Source organism: Chiroxiphia lanceolata, chromosome 7 (genome assembly GCF_009829145.1).
Source record: "Chiroxiphia lanceolata isolate bChiLan1 chromosome 7, bChiLan1.pri, whole genome shotgun sequence".
NCBI classification, from domain to species: Eukaryota; Metazoa; Chordata; class Aves; order Passeriformes; family Pipridae; genus Chiroxiphia; species Chiroxiphia lanceolata.
The window spans coordinates 3,259,073-3,274,223 of record NC_045643.1 but is presented as its reverse complement, the minus strand read 5'-3'; the positions used below and the strand labels follow the sequence as shown (position 1 = coordinate 3,274,223).

The 15,151-nt window shown below is 37.8% G+C and overlaps 1 protein-coding gene across 2 annotated transcripts in view; it reads left to right on the top strand.

The window, feature by feature from the left end:
• The first annotated feature begins 1,059 nt into the window (after positions 1-1,059).
• Positions 1,060-15,151, top strand: part of TFPI (tissue factor pathway inhibitor) — a 33,624-nt gene continuing 19,532 nt past the window's right edge. Inside the window, exons 1-2 of one of the 2 annotated variants that reach the window (XM_032693774.1) lie at positions 1,060-1,266; positions 11,153-11,272. In XM_032693774.1, coding sequence (XP_032549665.1) covers positions 11,158-11,272 — 115 coding nt within the window. In that variant the 5' untranslated portion in view covers positions 1,060-1,266; positions 11,153-11,157. The remainder of the gene's footprint in view (positions 1,267-11,152; positions 11,273-15,151) is intronic. The other variant, XM_032693773.1, reaches the window with a different exon arrangement.

Below are 15,151 nucleotides of genomic sequence, written 5' to 3'. Positions count from 1 at the left end.
TGGGAGAGACACCAGTTCTCAACATGTGGGCCCACAATGTTTGTCAGAGTCTTGGTGTCACACAAATGACAGCCATTTCCCTGACCTCCTGAGTTGGGCTGCCTCCTGCTTTATCTGAGTTGCTAATTAGTAACTATATAGCAGAACCTCACCCCCAGCATTTGAACTGCCCCTTTTACTGTGTGAGTTCTTCTAGTCCATTTGAGGACAGTTAATCCATTTGATTATTGACCCAGTTAAGAGTCAGTAGACTCAGCTGACTACTGGCTTTGCCCTGAAAAGTATTACAGACATTTTGACAGTCAGAACAAGACATGAGATCTAAGGAGTTGCCAGGAGCACTTCTGTTTGCGTCAGAAGGTTGTTATAACCTGTTAACTGAACATGAGAGACTTCCAGTCTGTTCCAGGATGGTGATGAACAGATAAATATTCAATGACAGTGATTTAACTACCTGTTGGTCTTTGCCTAAAAAGTAATTGCAATGAGTTACAGCTACTGACTGTGTAAGTTATTGTTCTTCAGCTGTTATTTCTGTCTCTGTTACTGCTTAATCCATTACCTTGGAAATTCTCATCTTGTGTTTCTAAGACTAAGACTCTGGACATCTGCCTCTGCACCCACAAGTTATAAGGTCTCAGAGAGGGTGTCTGGAGTCCCCATCCCTATCTTCAGCCACGGTACTCTTACTGACACTAAAGGTTAGTTTTAGCACATAACAATGTGATTTGTAAATAGATGGTATGTTCTAGCTGGAGGCACAGCAGCTCCAAACACTGTGATGGATGCAGAGTAAATAGCAAGGCTTCGTTTAAAAAGCAAACAGATGAAAAACAACAGTGCATCACTGTATCTCTCTTAAGTAGACAATGAATACGCCATCCTCGTGAGCCCTATCAGATCCCGCAAGGCACAAATGCACAGATTATCCTGCACAACTCTATTCTTTAAAGGTGCAGCCCGTTTTAGCTGGCGCTGTTTAGAACACAGTTGCTCTGAACTGCAGGCAGACGAGAAAACTTTTACACAGGAAGCGCTCCTGCCGCTGCAGCAGATCTCTGACTTTTACCCAGAGCGAGCCCATGTGCTCTGCGAAAAGCCAGAACAGCCCCGAGCCGAGCGATCCCCGCTCGAGGAAGATCAGGTTGCAATCCTGCCTTTGTAGCTTTACACCACACCCCTTCGGCGTGGATTAGTAGGGGAGGATCATATTCAGCTCTGATTCAGGAATTCCTTCTTTCTTCAAGAACTGTTGCTAGGAGTTCGGTGAGTACTTTGTGAGAGACTTTCGGTTTTAAATGAGTTATCCTTTTCTTCTTTAGCCGGCAGAAAGCAGGATCTACTGGTGTGTTTTCTTTAGAATGTGGTAGATTCAGGAGTCGGATGTCTAGATTCAAAGTCCAGCAATGAGTGCTGCAAAAGGGGAGGCTTTTTCTTCCCTCTGTAAATTTGAAACAGTAGGACAATGAATAACTTTTATGATTAATAATACAATTAGTATTTGGTTGCCAGAATCTCAGACTAGGGTATTTTGAGCTCCAAGAGAGTTCTTTCAAAGGAAGCTGTCCTAAAGGTGAATAAGTTAACTGATCAATAGCTCGAGTTTGAAGAAAAACTCTTGTTTTTCTAAAGCAATTTCTCCACTGCAGTAGCTCTAAGGGAGGCTTGATTCAGCAGGGTGGTCTGTCAGACTGGTTCAAATCCTTGTAGGGCACATAACATCCGAAGCAATTAATATTTTAGGAGAAGTACAAGAACATTTTAGGAGAATCAAATTAAGTTGATGACACATAAGCCAATTTCACTCACAATGTATATTGGAATTCTCAAGAAACTAAAAGCCCTTAAACAACGAGGGTAGTAAATGAGTCTTACAGTGGTGTCAGTGTAACAAACACCCCCCCCCCCAAAAGAATATTATTGGTGACTTTTTAATATTTTACTTGGCAGAAGTGACATAGACTTCATTTCTAGGAACTGCGTAAAGCAAAACAGTGATACATTTAAAATAAAAATATTGCTAAACTTTGCTGATATTTTAGAAGCTATAAATACAATTTAAATGAGGAAAAGGCCTGTGATAATGGGAAAAGTGGAGCAGGGAGAACAATAACAATTTGGATGGGGAGAGCGTGGATGGGAACGGTCAGTGTGACTCAGTACTCCAGGCATTAGTCACCAAAGTCCTTTCATGGGAAACGTGTAAAGATATAAACCTTCCTTCCTGAATGTCTTATGGATAGAGGCAGAGGCAGGAAGTGCAGCTGTCAGGACAGATAGGGACAGCAAAGGCGTGCTGGAGGAATTGCCAGGCACCTACTTGGGAAAAACTGTCAGCCTTTTCTCTTTGTAACCTTCTGCTCACCATTTAATTCTGCTAGGAGGGAGTTTATGACTGTCAGGGAAGGCAGCAAGTATCTATATCCACAATAAATTTCTCTGCATTATTCTTTAAGCTGAATTTGAGAGTTATAATCAAGTTTCCTTTGTGTGTAATGTACACAGAACCATGCTGAGGAGGTCAAGATGATTAAAACACATCCTGCTCTGGCCTTTTCTCCTGTCAAATAATGTCCCACGTTGAAAGGGTTAATTAAAAAGCAGCCATGTGAACAACTGCTTGATAAATCCATTTATTTGAAAATTTTGTGACTTTTATGCTGGCGAGTCTCCAAGTGTGTTTTAAATTGACTTTCAGTATCCTTTATGTTCATCCTTACATTGTGGATTTCATAGTTTGTAATTTTGAGTTTTAATGGATTTGTCTGGTGCAGTTCTATGACCTTTAAAGTGCATTTATCCTTTTAGTGCAGTGCCCACATTTACTAATATTGCTCATGAACACTCAATTGTTACTCACCTAGTTAACATCCTAAATGCAGAATAACTGTAAATTACAGTTTCATGTTATTGACTCAGGACTGATAGAACAATTAATGCCATTGAGTTTTCCTTAATCTCACTGCAGAGTAATTTTGAAAGCTTAATGATAAAAACTCATAAATCTTTGGTATCTGTTCTTAGGGTTTCAGTGTCAGAGCTAAAGAGTAGTGAGAGACAGTGTAAAAAACGAGGCAGGTTTTCTGTCAAAGAGGAAATTTTAAGAGATTGGAGACAAAGTGGTCTAGGAAACCAAGCAAAGGTGTAAAAGAACAAGCTTCCTCTCAGGCTTTCAGTGACCGTGCCCAGAGCCTTTGGAGAGTCTGAAATCCCATGTCCAGCTAGACCAGACCCCATTAGAGAAGGAGAATTACTGGACTCCAGTTCTGGCTTCAAGGACTGTTTCTGTGTGTCTCAACCCTTCCAAGCTGAGTGCATGAACAGGAGCAGACAGGAGCACCCAGGTGTTCTCCAGTTCAGGAAACTGATACCTTTTATGCTATTCTGCTTCTGTGGGTCCTGGATTACATTTAGGGCAGAAAACATAGATTGCTCTCACTGGTATATCAGTGGGATTAGGATTGTTTCTGGAAACATGAATATTAAATCACCACTGAAAAAAAAAGTTATTGGCAACATCTCTCACATTTGGGGAGGATGCTGTAACATCTTGATTTACTTTAAAAGGGTGATTCTGGCGATGATTTTCTTTTGCATTTTAAAATAAACTGGTAACTGCTAAAAGTGCTTTGTGACTGCCATGATTTTGTTGGTGGGCATTCAGTACTTTCTGAGAACATCTGCCAGAGGGACTGAGAGCATATGCATGGGAGGAACAAAAAAAATTTAAATTAAAAAAAAATAAACCAGTAGAACTAGAGAATTACATGACTCTCACATCTCACAGTTTTGGAGCAAAGTGTTTAAAATCTGTCAAATTCTGGTACCTACTACTGTCCTTTGTTTGGGCTATGTTGTGAACAATCCTATTTTCTCTCTAAGAACTAGAAGAGGCTGATGGTATCTTTGTATCTAAAGCTTTTCTTTACACTGAAACTAGGGAGAACTGACTTAAAAACAGGGATAAAATACCTTCTTCTGTATGTTTCTCTTATGAAACTGGTTTAGCTTTACAATAGGGACAGAGTTCCCCTGGGGACAGAATGAAGCAAAACCATATGGGGAATTGTATAATTCCTTTCCTCTCATAGTTGTTTAACAGCAAAATAGACTTGGTTTCAGTCCTTTAAATTTTCTCTCACAACTCTTTTGTTCGATTTCTTAATTATTTCCTCTGGCTGTTAATACAGCTGTTCATTGGCCTTCTTTAATACTGTTGCCCTCCTTGCCGATGTGTGCCTTTCCTACCTGAGTACACCTCTGAAATTAGCTGGGTAGTTTGATTTACTGTTTAGTGAAAAATTAGAACTGGGCATTCGGGTGCGTTGCCCCGGGCTATGGATTGAACACAAGAAAGTAAAACCTTCCTTCAGAAAATAGAACATTCTAAAAAGAACCAATTTTAAAATAACTATCCTGAAAAGACCAACTGCAGCAAACTAGTTAGAAATACAAATATTACATAAAGGAAATACTTAGTTGGTACTGGTTTTATGAACTCCAAGAAAAGTCTACTGAAGTGTCCTGGCATATTCCGTAAACATTTTCTACTTTGAGAAGCAATCTTTTCCCTTTGTATTTGTAGAGTCTCTAACATAATGAAGTGCTGGACAATGATTTCTGCTTTCATCAGTCAAAGAAAAGTCAGTGTGGAAAGATGAGGCTGATATTTTCTGTGCTGTGAGAGTCATTGGATGAACGCTCTAAGTCCACAGAAGCTGGCACTGCCACCAAAATAAACCACCTGATCTGTACTGTGGTGGGAGAGGAAGGGAATATGACCCTTCTTTTCTATGGCAGTGTTATTTTATGTTGGTTTTAGGTGACTGTAGGGTGACATCTAGGGCAGTCTGAATCCAGGGGTGTGTGGCCACGGAAGGCATTTTCAGCATTTCTAACCTGTGGGAGGATCCAAAGCTCATCCATTGCAGTAAAAGTGTCTGCGGTGTCTCCAGCTGGAAAGAGAGACAAAATGAGCTCAGCTGGCTTGACAGAGCAAGGAAACTTGTAGTTTGGACTTTGGTATGTGTGCAAAATGTGATCTCTGTGATGATGAAGTTACAAAAGGTCAATGGGTATGGCCAAAATCAGTCACAGGATGTGGCTGGTAGCTTCTTCCTGTGCCTGCCTGTTATATTTTCAATATCTGACAGCTTCACTTCAGTGAAAGGGAATAGTATTTCTATTGTATGAACAATGGGAAATTACACTCAACTGGGTTAACAAATATACAGCACTGAAATTACTCTCTTCATTATCTATCATGGTAAGATAATTGACCTCTAAAAACATGTCTATTTATCAATAAGCACAGCTGAGATTTGAACATATACAGTAGTCTTCCAGTTCAAACTACTAGAAAAAAAAAAACCAATCAGGCTAGAGAATTCATAAAGCTAATATGTAACTAATATTGCTGCTTGTTTGTTTTGTTAGTGGATTTTATGCTCTGGTAGGGGCTATTAGGCTGCTGAAGGCATTCCCTGTTTGAAAATAGGATTAGATGACCAGTATCTTTGCTACAAACAGGTACAGGTTTGAGTGTAATGGTTTTGTCGTTTCGTTTTTCAAGATTTACGAAATTATGTAAACCAGCAATTTGCTTTAGTACTCACACAAAAATATTTCAGCAGGAGCAAAATACTTCTTTTCCCCATTGAAAGGTGTATCACAATGAAATGTTATGTGATTTGACTCGGACAAATCTGGTGTTCCTATGAAAAGTGAAGCTATTTAATAGATCAGTCTTAATTTCAGAGTTTATAATTCACTGGGGCTGTTGCATCACGATCAGGGAGTCAGGAAAATTGCTTGCAGGCTTCTGTTGCCAAGGTGTAATCTCACTATAGCTCTGCCTCCCAGAATATATCCACTTCCCAGGTCTTGGGTGATGGATATCATGGATGGGAGGCCTGACTGAGCCAGGTGAGTAAAGGAGAACTCAAGGGAGAAAGAAGTTAAGGCCTGGACCTGTGTCACGAGAGAAGTGGAGTGGAGACAGGATGGCAAAAATACCTGGTGCCAGGTGTGAGCTGACTAGGAGAAGGGATTAAATAGGTTCTGGAGCTAAGCTGTGAAAATGGAAAACACTTTAAAAACGTGAGTGAAAGGAGTTGACAAAGGAGAATGTAAAGGCGAGAGAGGTCTAAAGGCATGTGAAAAAAAGAAGGAAACTCTTGGGGTAGGCTTATTTATTTATTTATTTTCGTTTTCATTTCAAAACATAACAAGGTTTCCTTTTCAATTCATTTGTCAGGTGTGGTTGAAAAGCAGCATTTTCAACTTTAATAAAAGCAGGACCAAAGTGGGAGTTTAAATCTGAAATAGTGACACCAGGTCATACAACTTTTCAGCATAAAATCCAATGAAGAAATCTGGTTTTTTAAATTTTCCCTTTACTTCCCGGTTTTCACTTGAGAATTTAAGAGGCTGGAATAGTGCAGCAGCAGCAGCAAAGCATTTATGTTACTTGATGAAAGCATTTATACTTCCTTGATAAAAGGTAGGTAACCAACCAACATTATCTTTCATAACAAGAAGCAAATTTGAAGTTCTTGGATGAATCCAAGTTCTTGTTGCTGTGACAGTGCAAGGCTCCAGTGGTGGAAATCCTTTCTGGTGGAAATCAGTTTAATTGACAGCCCAGCACTGACTCTGGGACTTGTAAAGCTGGGGCAGGTGTCATCATTCTCTGCTCCCTTTACATCAGAGCAGAGGGGATGGAATTCATACTCGATTCATTCTTCATATTTACTGCACAGGAAATGAAAAACATGACATTGCAAAACAGCACATGGAATAAAACCCTGTTCAAGGGAACAGATGGACTCTGCCAGCTGGGAGACAATGCTGTAGATAGGTCTAATTAAATCTGTCACACAAGTCCTAGTAGATAGTACAAGATATCATAGGGCAAATATAATGCCTCTGAAGCATAGTGGGCTGAAAAAAGTCTGCTTTTATATCACAGGTGTTATAATCCTGTCTAATTAGACCTTTTAATCCTTAGTTTTAGGCTGTGCTAAATTCGACCTCTCACTATGCACATCCTATCTCCTGCTGTTAATTCCTTTATTCAATTATATACTTTACTTTTTCTTTTTTTTTTTTTATTTTCCTTTTTTTTTTTTTAATTTTTCTGTGTGTGTCTGTGTTTCCACTTCCTGGGCTGTCAGTGTGAATGAGTCACTTTTACAGACATTACAGTGTCACATTATGCCATTTTCTAGGAATATCTTTTTTTGGCTACTGCGGGAAATGCTGGCTTTTGTTTTGCTTTTTCCAGTTAGCCAGTTAGAGATAAATGACACTGAAAAAATTGTTTGCATCTAAGCAGTCAGGTAACTACAGAAATCGGTGTTGAAGAGACTACTAGGTAAAAAAAATAATATGTACATATATATATATATATATATACATACACACGTAAAAAGTCTGTCTCCAAACTGCATGGAGAAGACACCAAGTTTTGTACTTTTCTGCCTTCAGCAAAAAAACTCTCGAGAGCTTCCTTTTATTTCCATGTTTAGGTGTCAGGATAAAAAAGTCCTCGTTATAAGACCAGGTAATAAGGATCTGTTTCTGGGAGCTTCCTTGATTGCTTGTGGTCTGCCTGGTCTGCCTATATTTCAGCCTCAGGGAAGCCAGTTGTATGATTTCGAAATTACAGTTTTTAATTAAATCAGGGAACAAATTGGGGCCAATTATTACCTTTGTTGACCTCCTTTGTCAAGTAACGTTGTTGTCCATTACAGATATAAAAATGCCTCATTAAAAGGGAGGTGGTTTGGGAGCAGTGGAGTGCCAGTTCTTAAGGAATTGTCTTCAGGAAATATGCATTAATGACACTGTGGTGTAGAGAAAAGCCAGTGTTAAAACTGGACTGATTCCTGGCTATCCTAAGCTAGAACCCTTCTGGAGGAAGGGGCTACTATTTACTCTCAGAATCTTCAGAATTTGGCTCAAATAATCATTTAACGTGAATTATTTGAACTTGAAACGTTTCCCTTCACAGATGTGTGCTCCTGATATTTTACTCCACCACATATTATAGATGAAGTATTTGAATTGTGCTTTCCATATAAATACAATGAAAAAACCAGAATGCCTTAAAAAGGAAAGTTATATAGATATCATAAGAGGTTTACAGCTTTAAAGTTCTGTTACAGGGCAACTGAACATCCAGGCAGAAAACTTGGGTTTTTTTTTTTCTAGAGGATTTAGGTTTTTAATTGAAAAAGCAGTGCCAAATTAACTTTGATCTTGGATTTTAAATCTTCCTGTAGGAATCATTAGAAAGAATTAAACTACAGAAGAATTTAAGAGTTTTATTACCAAAACCTTTACCCCACTCATCCCACCTCCACCCACACCTGACACAATGTCCTGGGAATGTTTGACCTTCTGGGAAGGTTAGAAAAAAGATAAAGGAGTTGGGGTTTGGTCAGCAGACTTCGCAGTGAGGTAGATATGCAGTTGTACAGCCCACATTTTTCCTCTTGGGAACTTGCCCAAACATCAGGATATGCCCTGCTTTTGACAAGGCACTCTTTCTTTTTAGAGAAATGTGGGAGCCGAGTGGAAGAATAGGAACGCTGTACCCTTGGAAGATTTTTGTTTGCTGTCCCAGTGCAGTAATTTATCCTCGTAATCACACGGTGACAATTATATATGGCAGCTCATGATGTGCAAAATTCTACTTTTAAATGAAAAAAAATAGGAACTTATTGAGGATTTCCATTTCTGGCTGATTGATTTTTTTTTTTCTTCTACCTGGGAACCAGCTTTTGAGAACATGGGAAGACGGACTAAAAACTGATTCCTAAATTTTGCAATCTAAATCTACATTCTGGAGGTTCCCAGAAGAAAGAACCAAAGCCTCAATCTGAGTAATAAAAAAACCAAATTCAAATTGAATTTTACTGAAATAGTGAAAAATTTGATGCCATGTTTGGAAAAACTCAAATATAGAAAATGAGAGCCCAGGGACAAATTCGGAATTAATCCGAGGGCAGTTGAGGTTCTGGATAATTTACATGTTTCTTTATGAAAAGTCACAGTTGTGCCAGTAATTACTTCTAAGGAAAACAATGTGCTAGAAAATTGCCCTTTCTCATGTCATTTCAAAAACTAAAACTCAGAGTGTATTTGACAATTTTTTATTCCAATGAACTCACAGGAGCCACACAAAATTTCTAAGTTATTACTGTATATCTAAGCACCAAACCTGAGAATTTGATGATATTTCTGCTTTCATTGAGCCTAGATGATGTCAAACTATCACCACCTTTATTTACATTGTGATTCTAAGTACTTGTGCAGTTGTTAGAAAGTTTTTACATAGTATTTCTCCCCAGAACATTTTTCTTAGTTGTGGATTTATTTTTATTTTAGTTGATGTCAAACTAACTTCACAACTCAGAAATCTCTCAAATCATAAAGACAGCCTTAGATAACTTCAGGTTACCTTGTACAGTTACTTTTTTTAAAGTATGACTGGACCTTTTATCAGCAGTGAATAAAAAGATTTGCTGGAAGGTTTTCTCTAACCCTTGGATAAAAACGGAAAATTCTTCCAAAGTCGTGTACCACAAATCTTTGCATGTAAAGGAGCTTAAAACTGAATTTCTGGTTAGAATCATGAATAAAGATGCTACTTCTATTTATTTGATTAATAGCTGAAAATGAGTAATCATGGTACTTGCACATATTCTCTGTTTACGTAATGTTTCAGAAACTGCATGTGGATAAAGCATTTTATTTGTTCATGTAGAAATTAATCTTAATAATTGAGCTTAGAAGGAATGAAAGATGCACATTCTTTCATTGATTTTGATAGGAAAAGATTATGATGAAGTTAACACTGTCGTATTTTCTGACTAAAAGAGAAATTCCATTGATCCCAAAATTCTGTTCCTTTACAAAAAGCTAAAAAAAAAAAAAAAAGGAAAAAAAGGAATGAAGACCTCTCTCAGTGTTTTTTACCACATGATGTACTGAAGCCTTCTGAAGGGAAGTGTCAACTTCAAAAATTATCGAAATAATTAGTGTCACTCATGGTCTGGTCTGTAATTTCACCAAGAGTTATTTTTAAGAATGCATTTCTTTTCTCCTACATATGCTGCAAGTTGAGAGACCATTAAGTATCCAAGAGGGAAAAACGGGTAAGTTCCCTAGAGGCAAATGAAAATTCTTACTTTCATTGATGAAGATTTGCTGTCTTCACAGACATGTAAACTTAAACACTGAACAGTGTCTGAATGTAAGGAGCTTCCCATTTCTTAGAGCTTTAGTTTTTACTAACTTAATATTAATTAACTTAGCAAAAAAAATTTAGTATTGTACTTTAAGAGAAGAAGATATCTACAGGAAATCCATCTGTTGGGAGCAAAGAAGGTATTTAGCTTATCCTCTAATTAGGATTCTGAGATCCTTAAGGAACTACTTTCAGTTAGTTGGAAAATCTGTATTTCTAAAAAAGTTAAAGCCAAAGTTTTCCAGAGATAATTTCATAAGAGCATGAATCACCTCATCTTTGGCAACCTGAACGTGCCAGCTGCCATGGGATCAAAGTGTTCTCTTTGTAGGGATGGTTGCACTGATAAAGATGTGAAAAATAACAGCTCTGCACTTAAGTGAGGTACCCAATATTAAAGGGACCCACAAGGGACAAAATGCTTGCAAAAAGTTCACTGACTCCTGTGAAATGCAACGTGTGTGATTATAAATTGATTAAATGTTTGTTAAAAGTAGAATCTTGTGTTTGTGGCAGTGACTCTAAGTTTTTCAGATTGAGGAAAACTTGTCTGGAAGGATTTGACTTGACAACCAACCATATATTTTTTAAAACTGATCAGGACAATAAAAGTGCCAAGTGTTACGTTTTATATCATTATGTATTCTAAGAGGTGATTTATAAAAGTAATAGCAATGCCTCTAATCCGTGCTGGAGATGGGATGGGAGACCTGCAATCTGCTGAGCACAACTGTGAACCTTGTCTTGTTTTTCACTGTGCCTACAATATGATTATATGGCTCCCATTATTCCCAAAGCTCCCAGGCTGTGTATCTACCCCCAGGGCAGCACTATCCTGCTTGTGACTTTTGCAAGGAATTTGACTGAAGTGTATATTTTCTTCTATATGTTATACAGGGAAGATGAAAGGAAGGAAGAAGGGATGTTCCTCACCTTCAGCCTTTATGTTGCTGTTCTGCTGTGTCGCTGGGTGTGCAGCTACCGAGTCGGAGGGCAGCGAAGAAGAGCACGTTGGGGGTAAGAGGTTACTGCAAAACACCTCTGACTGTCTCGAGCAACAAAGCCCACTGTGTTAAAATGCACTGTAGATGTAATTCTGCACTTGAGAACTTTTATGGGAACTTTTTGAAATTGAGGCTAAGGTAAAAATGGGCTGGTTTCTAATCAGGAGGGAGGTATGCAGAATTGTGTGTTAAGCTTCAGCAAAATTGCCTTCTGTCGAGGCTCCTGTTTTCCAAGCTTTTTGGAACTCCTAATCCTAACCAAACATTGGGTTAGATATCAAGATAATTCCCTTAAAGCTCTGCTTTAGGATCAGGGAAAAGTTCATTGTTTAGGGAAAAGAACATAGAGCTGGCAAACCCAGGTTTTATCTCCCCACACAAAAGAAGCAGAAATATGATGGATAACATTGCAGATTGCTGTCCCGTACACAGCTCTCCTGAGTCACAGTTAATGTGCAAAGTTTGGTCTCAAAATGATGCAATTACTGTCCTGGTTGTTTTTCTGGGCCCTGAAGAAGATCTCTGTATAGCCCCAAGTGATTTGATATCACTGGATAAACAAAGGAGTTGGACTCAATCCTTGTTAATCCCTTCCAACTGTGGATATTCTATAATTCTATGATTAAAACTCACCAGCTAGAGATTTTTGTTAAGAAAAAAAGTGTGACTGTTAGAACTGGGGAGGTTCTTGGATTCTCACCGTTGTAAGATCTCTGTTTACTTCATTGAAGTTAACCAAGATGGGTCAGAATTCTGTACTGGATATCATTGGGAAGGGTATTTTCATTTCCTCCCAAAAAATTTTGAGAAAGCAGATGAAGGAAAAATACACTAAATTATTACAAGAATACACTGAAATATTCTTCTTTCCTTAAGAAAATGATTTAAAATTGTGATCTCTTCCTTAAGAGAACTATGTTCTCTCCATCAAGAACTATGAAGTAGAAACTTCTGTTTGACATGTCTGATTTTGAAGCATGTCTGGGAGTGCAGCTAAGGGGAACCTTTTCTTTATATTGACTCTCTACCTAATCTGCCCATATTTTGTCCTATCTCCATCCAAATTATTTCTCTTTGTCAGACTTTTGCAGCAGTTGTTCTTTGAGACAGAAACATTAACTGTGCACAGTCATGCCTATGCTAAGCTACTACAAAACTTGTGCTTTAGGACCATGTCACAATTAGTCACTACAATTTAAAATATATGCATTAAGCTTAAGCTTAGCATGGTTGTGTAGTAAAAACTCATTCGTGCAGCGTAAATTTGTTTCCTCTTAACCCTGAAGTGCACAAATGCCCTTCCTGTTTGAGGCTAAAGTCATATTTATCCTTGCCCTGCAACTCTTAGTCTTATATAAATCCTTAGCCTAAGCCTGCTGTTCATAATGTCCAAATTGCCTTGCACACTTTGTCACCAGAACAAGAAATCTGCTGCCTTAGATTTTTTTCCTCTATTTACTTTTTTCATAAAAGACAATAAGAAAATAATCCCAAGGAAATGAAATAGTCGTTGTACTGGGCATTATTTTTTTCACTGGTTATTTTGCAACCAATCCTTTAAGATTATATGACCAGTAAGTGATTTAGTATGAGAAACAGTTGAACTTTTGGGCTCTAATTCAAAAGTAAAAAACAATCAAATGTGATTATTAGAAGTTAAACTAGGATCCTGTTTTAGTCACTGCTGAAGACTCAGTTGCAGTGTTTACAAAATATTTTCACAGTAGTCTGTTTCCATAAAATGTTTAGGTTGTTGCTAATTAAAGTGATATTTGTGGTTTCTCAAGATTTAAATTCTGGGCTCAGCGAAATTAAATATATAAATCTTGCCGGGTGCAATTTCATTGATAACATTTAGGTTTGAAGTTAGATGGTTATAAAGCAATGACATATTTTACCCTAGCATTCCATAAATTTCAGCTTTAAAGGATAAAATAAGTTATGTGCATCCATTATTTGTAATTTCATACTTTTGGACCACATTGAGTGAAAGTACTTTGTGAATTTAAGAGGTGGGGGGTTTTTGTCTATTTAAATTACAGTAATAATTAAGATTGCGAGTCAAGTCCAATGGGATAAAAAAGTATTATTAACTTGTTCTCTTCCAGCAAAACTAGGGATTTTTCCACCACCCTTATTAAGGGTAATAACAAAAAATGAATGGTATAAAGAGAACTAGTTTATGTATACTGTTCATTAATACCTTATGTGGTCGGCAGAAAACGACTCACAAACTGAATGTGCTTTTTATTCGTATGGGAAAGTTTGCCAAGAATAAATGTTCCTGCTTAAAAGTGTGGGAAACAGGGAACAGTGTGTGGGTGGGAAGCTGTCAAACTGACAAAGATGGAGAGAAAAGCAACAGCTCTTCTTCATCAGTGGCAAGGTGCTCAGTATTGATACCACTTATCAAAGGGAGACATTTCCAAGAAAAGGCTGGGAAGATGACAGCAATTTATAATTAAGGATAACCACGGAAACTCATGTAAGGTTGAGAACACACAACCTTAGCAAACTAAAACATTAAAAGTCAGCATAATTTCTGACCTTTATTTTCTTGATTTATATAGTTCTGTTCTGAGAAGCAACTCCACCATAACACCCTTGTCCATCATATTTATTATGCTGCAGGTTTAGGATGGGAATCAGTTCATTTTTTAATTAAAAGGGAGTCTTTTTAACAAGCAGCCCCGCAGATTATCCTTATGAGACCAAAAGTCAAATTAAAGTCTTTTGTTGTGCCTACAGCCAGGGGGTGAGGTATTGTTTTCAGTTGCATCAATGTCAGGGGATTAGAGGCATTAATTCACCACTTCTGCTTCCTAATAAAAAAATCAAGGGGGACGGGGGGAAAGAAAGGGGAGAGGAGGTTTTGCTTTGCTTTAGTTTAATTTTAGCATGGTAAGTAATAACTTTAGGGTGACAATGAGCATCAGCTGTAACAATTATTTAATGTATTTCTACCAAAATTCTTGGTCTAGGGTAGTACACTCCTATAATTATATAGCTTTCCTAAATTTATTTGAACCAGATGCCTAAATTGGATGAGGAATAAATATTCAACAGGGTCATATCCAGTTTGGAAAGCTAAAAATCATTTTTTTTTAATGACAAATGCGAAGTGCTGTACTTACAAAGGAGAATAGATACATTCATAAATACAGGGTGGAAAATAACTGTGGAAGTACCTGTATAACAAGGTTACATTTGCTGGAGAGCAAATGGAAGTTGCAGAGCATTGCAAAAGTAATGCAGTGTTGTTTAAAAAAAAAAAAAAGCAAGTGATTTTTCCTTCCATTAAGAAAAAAAACCCAAAACAACAAAACCCAAGAGTAATTATTCCACTCTCTTTGCCACTGGTAATGCCTTAGGTTATGATCAGCTCTGGGCAGCACGCTTAAACAGTAATCCAACTAATAGGAAAGATCCAAATAAGAGTTATGAAAGGATTAGAAAGCAAGGCCAATAAAAAGTTTGGAAGAACTTAGTTTATTTAGTATGGACATAATTAAGAGGAGGCAAAAGTCTTCCAAAAGACAAAAAGTAGACCAGAGGTGGGCTCCTGAAGTGGTACAGTGAGTGCAAGGAAGCTGCTGCACCATGAAGGCTTCAAGCAGCCTGGGCAGGAGCCAAACCTGGAGGGCCCAAATTAAAGGTTGAGAGTGCAGGAGGCCACCTTCACTCCTGCAGGAGCCTTGAATTGCAAGATTAGAAAATCAAATATATGGTTTTAAATTATTCTCTCTATGCATAAAGGAAGCAAAATATTATTTAATATATAAGAATATTTAGATGGTACATTACAAAGAGGGCCTGCCTTGCAAGAAGGGTAATGAAATCTTGGAACTGACTGCTTCAGGTTGCTGGGAATTCTACTTCACTTGGATAAGAA